The 18,016-nt window shown below is 52.7% G+C and overlaps 1 protein-coding gene across 4 annotated transcripts in view; it reads right to left on the bottom strand.

Moving 5' to 3' along the window:
* LOC123773592 (uncharacterized) overlaps positions 1-18,016 on the bottom strand; it is a 633,080-nt gene that overhangs the window by 22,329 nt on the left and 592,735 nt on the right. The window contains exon 1 of one of the 4 annotated variants that reach the window (XM_069312335.1): positions 1,631-4,283. The exons of the other annotated variants lie outside the window; for them this stretch is intronic. Coding sequence (XP_069168436.1) covers positions 1,631-3,520 — 1,890 coding nt within the window. The 5' untranslated portion in view covers positions 3,521-4,283. Of the gene's footprint in view, positions 1-1,630; positions 4,284-18,016 lie in introns of those variants that run through there. 4 annotated transcript variants of the gene reach the window in all.

Here is an 18,016-nt window from a genome sequence, read left to right as displayed (position 1 = left end):
CCTCCCCCCTGTTGAGTTGTATATAGAGGTCCGGTAGAGACTTAGTGGGAGAGTGCCGGACACCGGGGCCCAGAGAGGTTGTGGATAACATCGGGAGGTGACAGAGGGAGAGACAGAGGTCTTAAGGTAATGTGTGTGATCTCTGAGGTTTTGTTCCATGTCCAAATTTCTTAACTTTTTGCCAGTGTTAGAGTAGGATTTATAAGTGGTGATTGACATAATTTTGGTCTCAATAAACTCATGTTAAATTTCCCATCTGTGTCAATTGTTGAATCCTCTTAGCCTTTTGGGTATAGTGGCTGACAACCGTTTTCATAATTAATGACAGTCATAGAAAGTACTCTCCAAGTCAAGCAATGTTTCTTGCCTCGTTGCTTGATATAGTCTCAATGGTCAAAGGCAGATGGTGGCAGCGTACTTCATCCTGTGTTAGCATTTCCTTGTTGGCAGTGTACCTTTGGTTCCGGTGTAACCATCATATGTCAGCTCATAACAGTGTTACCAAGTGCAACCGATGGGGAAGTGTTACTCAGGATAAGTAGTGTTTACATTATTAGTTTAGTATCCATTATAGTGGTGTTCCATTATAGTGGTGTTACAATTGTGTTACAAACGTTCGAACACGTGACGGTTGAATGTTCGAACACGTGACAGTTGAATGTTCGAACACGTGACGGTTGAATGTTCGAACACGTGACAGTTGAATGTTCGAACACGTGACGGTTGAATGTTCGAACACGTGACGGTTGAACGGAAAACTGGCCAGTGACTAAAATCAATGTTGCCAACGCCGTAACCAGGTTATTGGCGCTGAATAAATCATGCACAATAAAATAAATTAAAAACATGACATAAAATATACAATAAAACAAATTGCGTCAACTGCATTAGATATAATCAATAAAAACAATTCATAAATTTATTATAAAAACGGCTGTACTGTGGTGGTAGGCCTATAATGTATATTATGCAGGTAGGCTGTAGTGCATACACGACATCATCACATTATAGGCCTACCATCAACTGCCTTTCTATTATCAAAGTAGATTTCACGATAAAATTCGGTCTTGGATATCATCTCAAGATAGATAATGAAATTAAGTCTAAATGTTTGCTGTGCTGCTTGTAGGAGTGTACAAGGACTTCATGCTCCCATGCTGCCTATTGGATCCAAGGATTTCATGCTCCTATGCTGTTTGCAGGAGCATACAAGGATCCTTATGTACGTATGCAGCTTGTAGGTTAAAAGGACCTCATGCTCCTATGCTGCCTATTGCATTAAAGATCTCATACTTTTATGCTGCAAGTTGGAGCATACAAGGACAAGGCTCATTTGCTGCTTGTAAGACCAAAGAGCTCCATGCTGCTAGGCTGCAAGTAGGAGCATACAAGGACAATGCTTATTTGCTGCTTGTAAGATCAAAGAGTCCCATGCTGCTAGGCTGCAAGTTGGAGCATACAAGGACAATGCTTATTTGATGCTTGTAAGATCAAAGAGCTTCATGCTGCTAGGCTGCAAGTAGGAGCATACAAAGATACTCAATAACGAACACTTAAAATCCCACACACGGCAACATTAAGATTCCTGGCAATAATTAGGTTCTTAGAGAAGTGTGAGTGAGCAACTTACAGAAGCGCGGGACCTGGAGAGTGAGCGAGGCCGTCGCAGGCGGTCCAGCAGCCTCTCCAACATGCCTACTCCTCCTCCTCCTTGCTGCCTCTTGTCCTCCAGACCCACTTGCTGCCTCTGGGGGTGTAGCTGCTGCTGCCTCACGCCATCACACTCGCTAGCATCACGAGTCGCTGCAAAACAATCGCCATTTTCTGGCGTCGAGGCAACACATTTTCCGCCATGTTGGGAGGCGGGAACCACTGGCTCCTCCGCCGCCGTCACAAGAATGGTCGGAGCGCAAGACGATTCCTTTTGCCTACCCATCACTGTTTTGTATTTCTGATTCCAATTTAAAGTTTTAACCTTTCTGAGATTATTTCTGGGAGAGAAGGAACCCTGCCGCTTGACCACCAGTGAGGAGCGAGCACTGACGGGAGCACTGGACTGTCTGGTGGGCAGCCGCCGCCTGCCGTCCTCCAGGGCCTTGGCAGCCTCCATCTCCAGGTAAAACCTTGACGCTGCGTCTCGCGTCACAACTATGTCTACATTTTTTAGCTCTTTCCCATTTTTAAACAAGAAACATGTCAACTTTTTCATTTGTAATGGGAAGTCTTTCGCTCTGTCTAATATGCTTTTTCTGTTATCACTAGCTTGCTTGCTTTTATAACTGTCTAATGATTCACCGAAAAGTTTTGGGCAAAATAAATCTGAATTTCTCCACTTGTGTTTGAGTGATCTGGACACAGTCTGCAGGTAGCTGGAGTTGGACTTGTTGCGGAGACGGACTTGCTGAGTGTCGAGACAAGGAGCAGGTCCGTCCTTGGCCTTGACACAGCGTTCTCCAGATAACATTGTTCTCTCAGTCGGCCAACTCCCACCGCCCTTGTTTAACACCACCACATCCGGCATTATTATATCAGGCGTCATCACCTGAGCCTCCCTGGGCGCGGCGTCGTTGTTATCACTCATTTCTCCCCCACTGCAGAAGCCCCTGTCATGCTCGGCCTCTGTCACGTCCTCGGCGGGAGTGTGGCTACGGCGGGAAGCGCTGCTGCTGCTGGAGGCTCGATGTCGGGCCGGACGAGGCCGTGGCCTCCTGCGACACGACACCCGACATGACGGACGCCGACGGACAGAAGCACAGCGGGTCATGGGTCGAGTGTCCCACACCCACGACACCTGCAGCAGGTCTGGTGTAGCCAAGCTGGGAGGCGGCTCTGTCTGAGATCGAGCTCCGCGTTCCTTTAAGACCTCTTGAGGCTTGGGTGTGATTACCAGGCGACCTCTTCGAGTTGAACGTCCTAGTGTGGTGCTCCGATATTTTCCCGGTGAAGAAACCTTTCCTTGTTTGGTATATCTGGCAACTGGAGACGAGACCCCGCCACTGGAACACGGCTCAGGTGTTGGTAAATACTGCGGCGGTTGTGTTCTAGACCATGAACCCCTGTACACCTGTGCGCGCGTTCTGGCAGGCTTCACTTGCTGCTCTTCCGGGATGGTATCACAAAACATTTGTTGGCCGCATTGTGACAATTTATCAAAGGAGTGCTGACCAATAGGCACGTAAGAGTCTAGTGACGCGAGGTCATGGCAGCAGCAAGTGTGGAGGTCACGAAGAGACGGGTCACCACCGCCGCAATCCTCACTGCTGGCCGTGTGAGGAATGGGCGCGAGTTGGTCGCCGCTGGAGGCGGGAAGGTCGGGCGCCAGACTATGGTGTGGCTCAGGGGTGGAGAGTTGCTCTTGTGCAGATCCTCGGGTGTCGTGGTCATGGCCCGGCTCAGCCCCGGCAGCCATGATATCAGTCATGTTAAGCAGGATATCACGCGGTGAGACCACCGCTAATAAGCCGCTACTACAAAGCTCGCTACCCACTAATGAGTGAATGAAGCACAGTAAGGACAACATGAGCGACAACCACGGTTGCACTCACACTACAGGTATCCTTACACCAGTCGACTGACGGTCGAGAGGCAGGACCAAAGAGCCGAAGCTCGACCCCGCAAGCACAACTAGGGGAGTACAAGCTAGGCCCCGGCAAGCATGATGCCTGAGCCTGTAAGTACAGGACAAGAGGAAGAAGGAGAGCGCGTAGTAAGAGCGAGGGCAGGTGTGTGTGTGTACCAGGTGTGTGCCACTTACACGCTGGATGCTGCCATAGCCCACCGTCAGCACCTGGCACCCGGGCCCAGCACCCACTGCTCTCCCACCACACACATAGGCCTCCTCCTCTCCACACACACACAAACGGATAAAACAAACAAATGATGAAGCACCCCGCTGGCATCCACAGGTCCAGTTGGCACCCTCCAGAAATAGTTCAATACAAACGACAATGTCTATTTTCAGCAGGAGGAGAGTGGAGGGTTGTGACGGAGGGGAGGAGGAGGAGGGTTAAGGGTTGTGATTCAAGGGTTGTGAGGGCGAGGGGGAGGAGGAGGGAGGTGCAGTGATTGATAACCGGGGGGGGGGGGGGAGGCGTCCTCACTATCACTGGCCCACACCACGCCCACCATAAAAACATTCCTCACATGGTTTCTTCACCTCTCGTGTTCTTGAAGTCACTCCCACTGCCGCACTTGCCCAAACCTCCACACACACTTCACCGTTCTAAACACTCAGAAATGCTCAGCAAAAGGATATATATTTTGTTTAGAATGTAAGCAAAACAATGAGGACGCTACACTTAGCGGGATTTGCTAATCACAAGAGCGAGCGTGTTGACACCAGCTGAAATACCCTCGACGCATTGCCATATATTCCAACTTATAACCCCGCGAGATTTGCACGCGCGTGAACGCGCACACACACACGGCGCGAGTCTCCTGACACAATGTTCCTGGTAGTGGTGCCACCCAGCCACTGACGCGCCTGGCACTCCTCACACGCTGCTGGCACTCACACACCTGCTCTCCCACAACCCTCCCACCTCCTCTCCCACAACCCTCCCACCTGCTCTCCCACAACCCTCCCACCTCCTCTCCCACAACCCCTCCCCCTACCACCACCCCCTTTCTCACTCAACCTTCTACTCGGTCGTTAGAGACACTGAGTAAGACGGTGAGTGTGGATGGGGGAATATGTTAACCTTAAGTTGGTGGGCCCAGGTGTGGAGGCCACACGTGTTGGTGGGCCCCAGGTGTGGAGGCCACACGTGTTGGTGGGCCCCAGGTGTGGAGGCCACACGTGTTGGTGGGCCCCAGGTGTGGAGGCCACACGTGTTGGTGGGCCCCAGGTATGGAGGCCACACGTGTTGGTGGGCCCAGGTGTGGAGGCCACACGTGTTGGTGGGCCCCAGGTGTGGACGCCACACGTGTTGGTGGGCCCCAGGTGTGGAGGCCACACGTGTTGGTGGGCCCCAGGTGTGGAGGCCACACGTGTTGGTGGGCCCCAGGTGTGGAGGCCACACGTGTTGGTGGGCCCCAGGTGTGGAGGCCACACGTGTTGGTGGGCCCCAGGTGTGGAGGCCACACGTGTTGGTGGGCCCCAGGTGTGGAGGCCACACGTGTTGGTGGGCCCCAGGTGTGGACGCCACACGTGTTGGTGGGCCCCAGGTGTGGACGCCACACGTGTTGGTGGGCCCCAGGTGTGGACGCCACACGTGTTGGTGGGCCCCAGGTGTGGACGCCACACGTGTTGGTGGGCCCCAGGTGTGGACGCCACACGTGTTGGTGGGCCCCAGGTGTGGACGCCACACGTGTTGGTGGGCCCCAGGTGTGGACGCCACACGTGTTGGTGGGCCCCAGGTGTGGACGCCACACGTGTTGGTGGGCCCCAGGTGTGGACGCCACACGTGTTGGTGGGCCCCAGGTGTGGACGCCACACGTGTTGGTGGGCCCCAGGTGTGGAGGCCACACGTGTTGGTGGGCCCCAGGTATGGAGGCCACACGTGTTGGTGGGCCCCAGGTGTGGAGGCCACACGTGTTGGTGGGCCCCAGGTGTGGAGGCCACACGTGTTGGTGGGCCCCAGGTGTGGACGCCACACGTGTTGGTGGGCCCCAGGTGTGGTGGCCACACGTGTTGGTGGGCCCAGGTGTATAATTGGTGGCAGTGTTGGTGGAGAGAATGAAGGGAGAGAGCTGGCAGGTGCTCTGCTCCCTCACTTAAGTGGACCTGAAGTCCCAGCTGCCCCTCAAGTGCTCGTGACGACCCGCCACACATCGTCCTACACATCTTCAAGAACAGACACGAAGAGCAAGACGGGCGAGATATTTAAGTAGACCAACACCTAGAATGGCGGAGCCCAAAAGCTGAAGCTCAACTCGACAATCTCACACACGTGTACGATCCCTGTTGTAGGGCAGAAGCCTTTTGGGCAACGTTTCCTTTCACCCGAGTCCTCTGATTACCTAATAATAAATAGGTACATGGGTATTAGGCATTTGTTGTGGGTTGTACTCTGGCCCCAGGCACCCAATACACACGCCAGGCCCTGCAGTACACATGTCAGTCCCGCCCCCTACTCCCTACAGTACACACACGCCAGGCCTCAACACACAAGCCAGGGCCCCAGCAGGCAGGGAGGTCCCAGCAGGCAGGGAGGTCCCAGCAGGCAGGGGGGCCCCAGCAGGCAGGGGGCCCCAGTACATAAGGAGCAGAGTGGGCAGAGTGCTCTTGCAGAAAGACGGTGAAGGGAGAGCGAGGGTCGAGGACCCACTGGTGGTTCTACCCGCCCTGAAGACCTCATCCAGCTCGGCGTCTCCAGGGAGCGCGAGTGTAACAGCCAGAGTGTGGAGGAGAAGCACAGGAAGGGATCAAGAGCGTGTAGAAGCGCACGAGAGGAGAATTTAATGTTTATGATTGATTATAGATACAGTTCCTCTGGGCTCCGCAAGGAGGAGGAGGGCGCTGGCACCTTATAAATACAATTTTCCTCTAAAATTTTCTTTTTCCGTTTTTTAAATTGTCGTCTAATGCCTGGTGTAGTTTTATTGACGAATTTAGCCCCAAATACAAGTGGTGCAGTGGTAATCATCACCTCCACGCTTCGCCAGCTATTTGGTCTGGGTTCGAGTCCTACCCAGGGAGGATTTACTAGGCCCCAATCCCTAATTCATGACCCCTGTTCACCCAGCAGTAATAGGGTCCTCGGCTGTTACCCTATTGGCGGGTCGGAGTCTATGGAACACTACACTACATAGAAATCACAATAGCTCAAGTTTCTCAAGTTCAGTAGAACTTCTGGTTTCAACCCTTTGACCATGTCGTAGCTCAGTCGATTAAGGCAGCGTCTGGGATGCTCTCAGACGTAAGTTCGAATCCTGGTCACGGCCCTTGTGGATTTGTTCATTCTATAGAAACTAGTGGGCATAGTTTAGCATGAGCAATGAAAAGGGAAAGCTTTTAGGCTACTAACAGGTGTCAGGAGTCGTCTTCTCCTGTACAACACCAGGGGCCAGATTCATGAAAACACTTACGCAAACACTTACGAACCTGTACATCTCTCCTCAATCTTTGGCGGCTTTGTTTACAATTATTAAACAGTTAATGAGCTCCGAAGCACCAGGAGGCTGTTTATAACAATAACAACAGTTGAATGGGAAGTTTTCATGCTTGTAAACTGTTTAATAAATGTTATCAAAGCCGTCAAAGATTGAGAAAAAATGTACACGTTCGTAAGTGCTTGCGTAAGTGCTTTCGTGAATCTGGCCCCAGGAGACGGAACTCTGTCAGGTGTGTGGCGAGGCTCTGCCAGGTGTGTGGCGAGGCTCTGCCAGGTGTGTGGCGAGGCTCTGTCTGGTGTGTGGCGAGGCTCTGTCTGGTGTGTGGCGAGGCTCTGCCTGGTGTGGCGAGGCTCTGCCTGGTGTGGCGAGGCTCTGCCTGGTGTGGCGAGGCTCTGCCTGGTGTGGCGAGGCTCTGCCTGGTGTGGCGAGGCTCTGCCTGGTGTGGCGAGGCTCTGCCTGGTGTGGCGAGGCTCTGTCAGTAAGAACACTTGAACTCTCCTTCAGGTGACCCACACTTTGTCAGAGGGGCTTCAAAAGTTACTCATTTGTCTTTTGTTTAGTCAGAATACAAAAAACACAGAAAGATAGTATAGTAAGGAAGGAGAGTGAAGGGAATAGGCTACGATGGGGCCTCGTAGCCTGGTGGATAGCGCGCAGGACTCGTAATTCTGTGGCGAGGGTTCGATTCCCGCACGAGGCAGAAACAAATGGGCAAAGTTTCTTTCACCCTGAATGCCCCTGTTACCTAGGGGACACTAAAGCCCCGAAATCATCTCAAGATAATCAAGATAATCTACGAGAGGAGTATCTTCTTCTTGAGGTTATCTTGAGATGATTTCGGGGCTTAGCGTCCCTGCGGCCCGGTCCTAGACCAGGCCTCCTTTTTGTCACACAACCCCAAGAAGCAACCCGTAGCAGCTAACTCCTACGTACCTATTTACTGCTAGGTAAACAGAGCATCAGGGTGAAAAAACTCTGCCCCATTTGTTTCCGCCTCCGCCGGGGATCGACCCCGGAACCTTAGGACTATGAATCCCGAGCGCTGTCCACTGAGCCACCAAGCCCCAAGACCTCACACACCCTCCCGGTCGGGGAGGGTGTGGGGAGCCGGTCGGCCGAGCGGACAGAACGCTAGACTTGTGATCCTGTGGTCCTGGGTTCGATCCCAGGCGCCGGCGAGAAACAATGGGCAGAGTTTCTTTCACCCTACGCCCCTGTTACCTAGCAGTAAAATAGGTACCTGGGTGTTAGTCAGCTGTCACGGGGTGCTTCCTAGGGGTTGAAGGCCTGGTCGAGGACCGGGCCGCGGGGACACTAAAGCCCCGAAATCATCTCAAGATAACACTATCACGTGTTTTCTGCTCCTCCTGCGTCATATTACTCACCTGTCTAACACCTGTTAATTATTAATTAATGACTATGTCGGTGGGCCTCATTAATGAGCGGGGGGGGGAGCCCTGTCAGGTGTGTGGCGAGGCTCTGCCAGGTGTGTGGCGAGGCTCTGTCAGGTGTGTGGCGAGGCTCTGTCAGGTGTGTGGCGAGGCTCTGCCAGGTGTGTGGCGAGGCTCTGCCAGGTGTGTGGCGAGGCTCTGCCAGGTGTGTGGCGAGGCTCTGTCAGGTGTGTGGCGAGGCTCTGCCTGGTGTGTGGCGAGGCTCTGCCTGGTGTGTGGCGAGGCTCTGCCTGGTGTGTGGCGAGGCTCTGTCTGGTGTGTGGCGAGGCTCTGTCAGGTGTGTGGCGAGGCTCTGTCTGGTGTGTGGCGAGGCTCTGTCAGGTGTGTGTGTGGCGAGGCTCTGCCAGGTGTGTGGCGAGGCTCTGCCAGGTGTGTGGCGAGGCTCTGCCAGGTGTGTGGCGAGGCTCTGCCAGGTGTGTGGCGAGGCTCTGCCAGGTGTGTGGCGAGGCTCTGCCAGGTGTGTGGCGAGGCTCTGCCAGGTGTGTGGCGAGGCTCTGCCAGGTGTGTGGCGAGGCTCTGTCAGGTGTGTGGCGAGGCTCTGCCAGGTGTGTGGCGAGGCTCTGTCTGGTGTGTGGCGAGGCTCTGCCTGGTGTGTGGCGAGGCTCTGCCAGGTGTGTGGCGAGGCTCTGCCAGGTGTGTGGCGAGGCTCTGCCAGGTGTGTGGCGAGGCTCTGCCAGGTGTGTGGCGAGGCTCTGCCAGGTGTGTGTGTGGCGAGGCTCTGCCAGGTGTGTGTGGCGAGGCTCTGCCAGGTGTGTGGCGAGGCTCTGCCAGGTGTGTGGCGAGGCTCTGCAAGGTGTGTGGCGATTCTCTGTCAGGTGTGTGGCGAGGCTCTGCCTGGTGTGTGGCGAGGCTCTGTCTGGTGTGTGGCGAGGCTCTGTCTGGTGTGTGGCGAGGCTCTGTCTGGTGTGTGGCGAGGCTCTGTCTGGTGTGTGGCGAGGCTCTGTCAGGTGTGTGGCGAGGCTCTGTCAGGTGTGTGGCGAGGCTCTGTCAGGTGTGTGGCGAGGCTCTGTCAGGTGTGTGGCGAGGCTGTGCCAGGTGTGTGGCGAGGCTGTGCCAGGTGTGTGGCGAGGCTGTGCCAGGTGTGTGGCGAGGCTGTGCCAGGTGTGTGGCGAGGCTGTGCCAGGTGTGTGGCGAGACTGCCAGGTGTGTGGCGAGACTGCCAGGTGTGTGGCGAGACTGCCAGGTGTGTGGCGAGGCTCTGCCAGGTGTGTGGCGAGGCTCTGCCAGGTGTGGCGAGGCTCTGCCAGGTGTGTGGCGAGGCTCTGCCAGGTGTGTGGCGAGGCTGTGCCAGGTGTGTGGCGAGACTGCCAGGTGTGTGGCGAGGCTCTGCCAGGTGTGTGGCGAGACTGCCAGGTGTGTGGCGAGACTGCCAGGTGTGTGGCGAGACTGCCAGGTGTGTGGCGAGGCTCTGCCAGGTGTGTGGCGAGGCTCTGCCAGGTGTGGCGAGGCTCTGCCAGGTGTGTGGCGAGGCTCTGCCAGGTGTGTGGCGAGGCTGTGCCAGGTGTGTGGCGAGACTGCCAGGTGTGTGGCGAGGCTCTGCCAGGTGTGTGGCGAGGCTCTGCCAGGTGTGTGGCGAGACTGCCAGGTGTGTGGCGAGACTGCCAGGTGTGTGGCGAGGCTCTGCCAGGTGTGTGGCGAGGCTCTGCCAGGTGTGGCGAGGCTCTGCCAGGTGTGTGGCGAGGCTCTGCCAGGTGTGTGGCGAGGCTGTGCCAGGTGTGTGGCGAGGCTGTGCCAGGTGTGTGGCGAGGCTGTGCCAGGTGTGTGGCGAGACTGCCAGGTGTGTGGCGAGGCTCTGCCAGGTGTGTGGCGAGCCAGAGTTCACACCAAGGAAAGCCTTCACCAAGAGGTCAGCCCAGATGACCTCTGGATCGTCTTGTCTTGCAAAGTTAATTAAAATATTCCTGACTAGTCTTAGTCAGCTAGTTTCAAGTAGGTGATATTTCATGATAGTCTTGTCAAACACTGTACAGGAATTATACTCCCAGATTCTTATGTGTAAACACCTAGGGATCTACCACCTTTCTGCCAGGTCAGAGGTCAACCACCTGCCGGGTGAGTATTGGCTGTGTAAACATTCAACCCGTTCTCGCAAATTTAATAAGTCAATATTGACTTATTAAATATGTGCATAGGTGACATACTTAACATAATAGTTTCCCTTGAAAAGCTTCATAGAAAACACCGACCTTACCTAACCTACTTAGTATGTTAAGATAAGCATCTTATTGCTTCGTAATTACAATTATTACCTAACCTATACCTATAATAGGTTAAGTAACAATTGTAATTACGAAGCAATAAGATGCTTATTTTAACATACTAAGTAGGTTAGGTAAGGTCGGTGTTTTCTATGAAGCTTTTCAAGGGAAACTATTATGTTTAGTATGTCACCTATGCACGCAACTAATAAGTCAATATTGACTTATTAAATTTGCGAGAACGGGTTGAAACATTAGGGGAAAACGTCCCTTCCCTCTTGCACGCCTGTAATTAATAAATCCCATCCTTGAAGGGGTGTATGCTGGTTGTCAAACATCTTATTGGTAACCTGCCAAACACACATCGAAACTACGACGTTGGTACAACGTTCGAACAAGTTTTAACCCCTCCTAACCAGTTATAACAACGAAGATAGCAAGTTGTAACAACGTTCTAATACGTCATAAACACGTTAAGCCAAGATGTCACAACTTTATTAGGAGAGACACTGATCCAGGTCGTGGATCAGGACATGGAAGATAATGTGTGTGATCTTAGATATTGTCCTCCTAAGATTTCTAGACAGTTGCCAGTGTCAGAGTAGTTTGACTTGTAGATGGTGAATATCATATTTTGTTCTCAATAAATTCATGTTAAATTCTCTATCTGTGTCAATTAAGTGGAACCTTTCAAACTCCTTTGTGTATAGTTTTGTTAATTAATTAATATAGGCCCGTAATTAATGACAGTTAAGAAAGAGGACTTTCCAAGTCAATGTTTCTTGTCTCATTGATATAGGCCCGTAATTAATGACAGTTAAGAAAGAGGACTTTCCAAGTCAATGTTTCTTGTCTCATTGCTTGATATAGCTAATGATCAGGCAGCATGGTGGAGGCGTAGTTAATTAATTTGTTCCCTGTGTACCATTTCCTTGCAAGGGTACCATTGGTAACCATCAGTGGTACACCATATGTCAGTTCATATTACATTAAATATAAATATCTTGAGGTTATTTTGAGATGATTTCGGGGCTTTTTAGTGTCCCCGCGGCCCGGTCCTCGACCAGGCCTCCACCCCCAGGAAGCAGCTCGTGACAGCTGACTAACACCCAGGTACCTATTTTACTGCTAGGTAACAGGGGCATAGGGTGAAAGAAACTCTGCCCATTGTTTCTCGCCGGCGCCCAGGAACGAACCCGGGACCACAGGATCACAAGTCCAGTGTGCTGTCCGCTCGGCCGACCGGCTCCCAAATAATCAGTGTCAAATAACTAGTACCCTCAAGGCTTTACTTTTATCAATTTTTACAAAAGTATTAACAAGTGTAACCAGTAGGAAGTGTTACTCAGTATATATTAATCAGCATCGTCTAGGATACAATATAATTTAGGGTACAATAATAGTCAAGTGTTACAGGGGCTCTGGTTGACACCTGGTTGATACCTGGTTGATACCTGGTTGATGGGGTTCTGGGAGTTGTTCTACTCCCCAAGCCCGGCCCGAGGCCAGGCTTGACTTGTGAGAGTTTGGTCCACCAGGCTGTTCCTTGGAGCGGCCCGCAGGCCCACATATACCTGGTTGATGGGGTTCTGGGAGTTGTTCTACTCCCCAAGCCCGGCCCGAGGCCAGGCTTGACTTGTGAGAGTTTGGTCCACCAGGCTGTTGCTTGGAGCGGCCCGCAGGCCCACATACCCTCCACAGCCTGGTTGGTCCGGCACTCCTTGGAGGAAACAATCTAGTTTTCTCTTGAAGATGTCCACGGTTGTTACGGCAATATTTCTTATAGTCGCTGGGAAGACGTTGAACAACCGCGGACCTCTGATGTTTATACAGTGTTCTCTGATTGTGCCTATGGCACCTCTGCTTTTCACTGGACCTCTGATGTTTATACAGTGTTCTCTGATTGTGCCTATGGCACCTCTGCTCTTCACTGGACCTCTGATGTTTATACAGTGTTCTCTGATTGTGCCTATGGCACCTCTGCTCTTCACTGGACCTCTGATGTTTATACAGTGTTCTCTGATTGTGCCTATGGCACCTCTGCTCTTCACTGGACCTCTGATGTTTATACAGTGTTCTCTGATTGTGCCTTTGGTACCTCTGCTCTCCATGTGGGAACAGACTCAACACCTGGCGGGCTACCCCCCCCCCCTACACAGGTGTAGCACCCAGGTAAAGATTACGTCCTGACAGGTGTACCCACACCTGTCTTCACCGCCTGTAGTGGAACAACAGTGTGTTCACCATCACTCCCCCCCCACCTAAACAAGGCTGAGGTGACATCACCACATCAAGGCTGAGGTGACATCACCACATCAAGGCTGAGGTGACATCACCACATCAAGGCTGAGATGACATCACCACAGACCCCATCAAGGCTGAGGTGACATCACCACAGACCCCATCAAGGCTGAGGTGACATCACCACAGACCCCATCAAGGCTGAGGTGACATCACCATAATCCCCATCAAGGCTGAGGTGACATCACCACAATCCCCATCAAGGCTGAGGTGACATCACCACAGTCCCCATCAAGGCTGAGGTGACATCACCACAATCCCCCCCCCCCAACAACAAACCCCTCATAACAAGAAGTCGTGAACTTCCGGGTAGTAGTAACAGGTTTGTTACACACCTGGTGGCCAGGTGTGTGGACCTTAACGAGCCACACACCTGCTCTCCTGTAGCGCTAATCTTCACTACGCAACTTTTGACGCACAATTTTCCGTGAAATAGTCATGTGTGTGTTTTTATTTCGTGGTGACTCAGGTGAGCGGTTTGCCTAGTGATACGGCGAGCATAGACGCCATAAAACATTATTGGGATTATTATCTATCATGTCATATCTATTATCTGTCATATCTATTATCTGTCATATCTATTATCTGTTATTATTATCTTGCATTATTGGGATTATTCAAATTATTGGGATCGTCTCAAAGCTCTCCAAATGTACTCTCTAGAGAGGAGACGAGAGAGATACCAAATAATATACACATGGAAAATACTGGAGGGCCAGGTCCCAAATCTTCACAGTAAAATAACAACGTACTGGAGTGAACGATATGGAAGAAAATGCAGAATAGAACCAGTGAAGAGCAGAGGTGCCATGGGCACAATCAGAGAACACTGTATAAACATCAAAGGTCCAGTGAAGAGCAGAGGTGCCATAGGCACAATCAGAGAACACTGTATAAACATCAGAGGTCCGCGGTTGTTCAACGTCCTCCCAGCGAGCATAAGAAATATTGCCGGAACAACCGTGGACATCTTCAAGAGGAAACTAGATAGTTTTCTCCAAGGAGTGCCGGACCAACCGGGCTGTGGTGGGTATGTGGGCCTGCGGGCCGCTCCAAGCAACAACCTGGTGGACCAAACTCTCACAAGTCAAGCCTGGCCTCGGGCCGGGCTTGGGGAGTAGAACAACTCCCAGAACCCCATCAACCAGGTCAGCCTGGGTCACTAAAGCGACAATCTTGCCTGCCGTAAGGGCGAATATCCCCCTATAAGCCTGGCCTGTGCCGGACAGTCTTAACTTGAGGTAGCTCCCTTGTTCCTCCCCCAGCATGATAGACCTGCTGCAGAATCAACTTTCATTCAACGAATATTTTCAATTTCTTTATTATGCACCCCATACCCACCCCGTGGGCGGTGGTGGAAAGGGCTACGGAAGCGAATAATGAAGTGGTTTGGCACTTTTTGCAGGGGGGGGAGGGGTGCCAGGCAGCACCCCCCCCTCCCTACACACACACACACACACACACACACACACACACACACACACACACACACACACCTGCGTGTGTAAACACAGCCAGGTGTGGCGTGAGGAGCATAGCAACCCGAAAATAAGGCGAGTATTATTCTTAGTGAATTGCCTTATTAATTAACAATGTGTAATATTTTGTTCAGAAGTGTGAGTTATTTATTACTTATGAACAGTACTGCTTTACGACTGTCGTGTATTTTACCGCGGTCAAACCTCATGTCAAGTGGTCGAGGCCTTATGTCAAGTGGTCGAGGCCTCATGTCAAGTGGTCGAGGCCTTATGTCAAGTGGTCGAGGCCTCATGTACAGTGGTCGAGGCCTCATGTACAGTGGTCGAGGCCTCATGTCAAGTGGTCGAGGCCTCATGTCAAGTGGTCGAGGCCTCATGTCAAGTGGTCGAGGCCTCATGTCAAGTGGTCGAGGCCTCATGTCAAGTGGTCGAGGCCTCATGTCAAGTGGTCGAGGCCTCATGTCAAGTGGTCGAGGCCTCATGTCAAGTGGTCGAGGCCTCATGTCAAGTGGTCGAGGCCTCATGTCAAGTGGTCGAGGCCTCATGTCAAGTGGTCGAGGCCTCATGTCAAGTGGTCGAGGCCTCATGTCAAGTGGTCGAGGCCTTATGTCAAGTGGTCGAGGCCTTATGTCAAGTGGTCGAGGCCTTATGTCAAGTGGTCGAGGCCTTATGTCAAGTGGTCGAGGCCTTATGTCAAGTGGTCGAGGCCTTATGTCAAGTGGTCGAGGCCTCATGTCAAGTGGTCGAGGCCTCATGTCAAGTGGTCGAGGCCTTATGTCAAGTGGTCGAGGCCTCATGTCAAGTGGTCGAGGCCTCATGTCAAGTGGTCGAGGCCTTATGTCAAGTGGTCGAGGCCTTATGTCAAGTGGTCGAGGCCTCATGTCAAGTGGTCGAGGCCTTATGTCAAGTGGTCGAGGCCTCATGTCAAGTGGTCGAGGCCTTATGTCAAGTGGTCGAGGCCTCATGTCAAGTGGTCGAGGCCTTATGTCAAGTGGTCGAGGCCTCATGTCAAGTGGTCGAGGCCTTATGTCAAGTGGTCGAGGCCTTATGTCAAGTGGTCGAGGCCTCATGTCAAGTGGTCGAGGCCTCATGTCAAGTGGTCGAGGCCTCATGTCAAGTGGTCGAGGCCTCATGTCAAGTGGTCGAGGCCTCCTGGTTCTCGACCAAGAGACCTGGTCGAGGACCGGGCCGCTGGGACACTGAGCCCCGAAATCATCCTGAGGTAACCTGGGAGAGTTTACGAAATATTTCAAGATTTCCTCCAAACTAAAACCTTAGAAACACGGATAATATGTGAAGCCTGACGCATCGCGCTAGGAGACTTGGGGCCAGATTCACGAAGCAGTTACGCAAGTACTTACGAACCTGTACATCTTTCCTCAATCTTTGACGGCTTTGGTTACATTTATTAAACAGTTTACAAGCATGAAAACTTGCCAATCAACTGTTGTTATTGTTATAAACAGCCTCCTGGTGCTTCGGAGCTCATTAACTCTTTAATAATTGTAAACAAAGCCGCCAAAGATTGAGAAAAGATGGACAGGTTCGTAAGTGCTTGCGTAACTGCTTCGTGAATCTGGCCCCTGTACACAAATACATGTCTTTGTAAGATGTCCCCGCCCCGGGCCCGCAAATTTTTTTTTTTTTTTTTTTTTTTTTTTTTTTGAGATATATACAAGAGTTGTTACATTCTTGTAGAGCCACTAGTACGCGTAGCGTTTCGGGCAAGTCCTTAATCCTATGGTCCCTGGAATACGATCCCCTGCCGCGAAGAATCGTTTTTTCATCCAAGTACACATTTTACTGTTGCGTTAAACAGAGGCTACAGTTAAGGATTGGCGCCCAGTAAATCCTCCCCGGCCAGGATACGAACCCATGACATAGCGCTCGCGGAACGCCAGGCGAGTGTCTTACCACTAGTCCACGGAGACTGCATCGTACACTTGAGGGTTGGCAAACGTTGAGTCTTTGTCTGAGAGTGTTAAGATGAGGCCCAGTTGTGTCTTGAGGTTATCTCGAGATGATTTCGGGGCTTTTTAGTGTCCCCGCGGCCCGGTCCTCGACCAGGCCTCCAACCCCCAGGAAGCAGCCCGTGACAACTGACTAACACCCAGGTACCTATTTTACTGCTATAGGGTGAAAGAAACTCTGCCCACTGTTTCTCGCCGGCGCCTGGGATCGAACCCTGGATCACAAGTCCAGAGTGCTGTCATTAATAATTATCATACTTGATATAATAATTAATTACAATTATACGCTGAATGTATTTAGGCATAATGCTTGATAACAACTTTTCTAAATTATATTAAATATCAGACTAGCGTAGCCACACCAGAATGTGATATTAACGTACTAAAAAAGGCTCAGTTACCACCTCGCTGAAAAGTGGGTCAAAGGGAAGGGGGGGGGGGGGGTGAAATTAAGTAGGCCTACCTGGGTGCCTACCTGGGTCACCGCCCCCCCCCCCCCTCCCCACCACCATCACACCAAGCTCCACCACACACACACAAAATGATCAAACACTGGAAGTGGACACAAGTGTGGTGGGCACATCTCCTGTGCCAGGTAAGTCCACTACGGGCTCACCATAGCCCGTGCTACATGCAGGGGCTATGGTGTAATATACTTTTGGTTCCCAGTAGCTGAATGTCCAGTGTCAGTCAAGGCGGCCACGCCAGCACACACAGCCCCCAGTGTCAGTCAAGGCGGCCACGCCAGCACACAGCCCCCAGTGTCAGTCAAGGCGGCCACGCCAGCACACAGCCCCCAGTGTCAGTCAAGGCGGCCACGCCAGCACACAGCCCCGTGTCAGTCAAGGCGGCCACGCCAACACACAGCCCCCAGTGTCAGTCAAGGCGGCCACGCCAGCACACAGCCCCCAGTGTCAGTCAAGGCGGCCACGCCAGCACACAGCCCCCAGTGTCAGTCAAGGCGGCCACACCAACACAGCCACCAGTGTCAGTCAAGGCGGCCACGCCAGCACACAGCCCCCAGTGTCAGTCAAGGCGGCCACACCAGCACACAGCCCCCAGTGTCAGTCAAGGCGGCCACGCCAGCACACAGCCCCCAGTGTCAGTCAAGGCGGCCACGCCAACACACAGCCCCCAGTGTCAGTCAAGGCGGCCACACCACACACAGCCCCCAGTGTCAGTCAAGGCGGCCACGCCACCACACACAGCCCCCAGTGTCAGTCAAGGCGGCCACGCCACCACACACAGCCCCCACTGTCAGTCAAGGCGGCCACGCCAACACACACAGCCCCCAGTGTCAGTCAAGGTGGCCACGCCAACACACAGCCCCCAGTGTCAGTCAAGGCGGCCACGCCAACACACAGCCCCCAGTGTCAGTCAAGGCGGCCACACCAGCACACAGCCCCCAGTGTCAGTCAAGGCGGCCACGCCAGCACACACAGCCCCCAGTGTCAGTCAAGGCGGCCACACCAACACACACAGCCCCCAGTGTCAGTCAAGGCGGCCACGCCACCACACAGCCCCCAGTGTCAGTCAAGGCGGCCACGCCACCACACAGCCCC

The sequence above is a fragment of the Procambarus clarkii genome, chromosome 72, assembly GCF_040958095.1.
Source record: "Procambarus clarkii isolate CNS0578487 chromosome 72, FALCON_Pclarkii_2.0, whole genome shotgun sequence".
Lineage (NCBI taxonomy): Eukaryota > Metazoa > Arthropoda > Malacostraca > Decapoda > Cambaridae > Procambarus > Procambarus clarkii.
The sequence above is the reverse complement of the archived record's forward strand: the minus strand, read 5'-3'. Positions and strand labels throughout refer to the sequence as shown.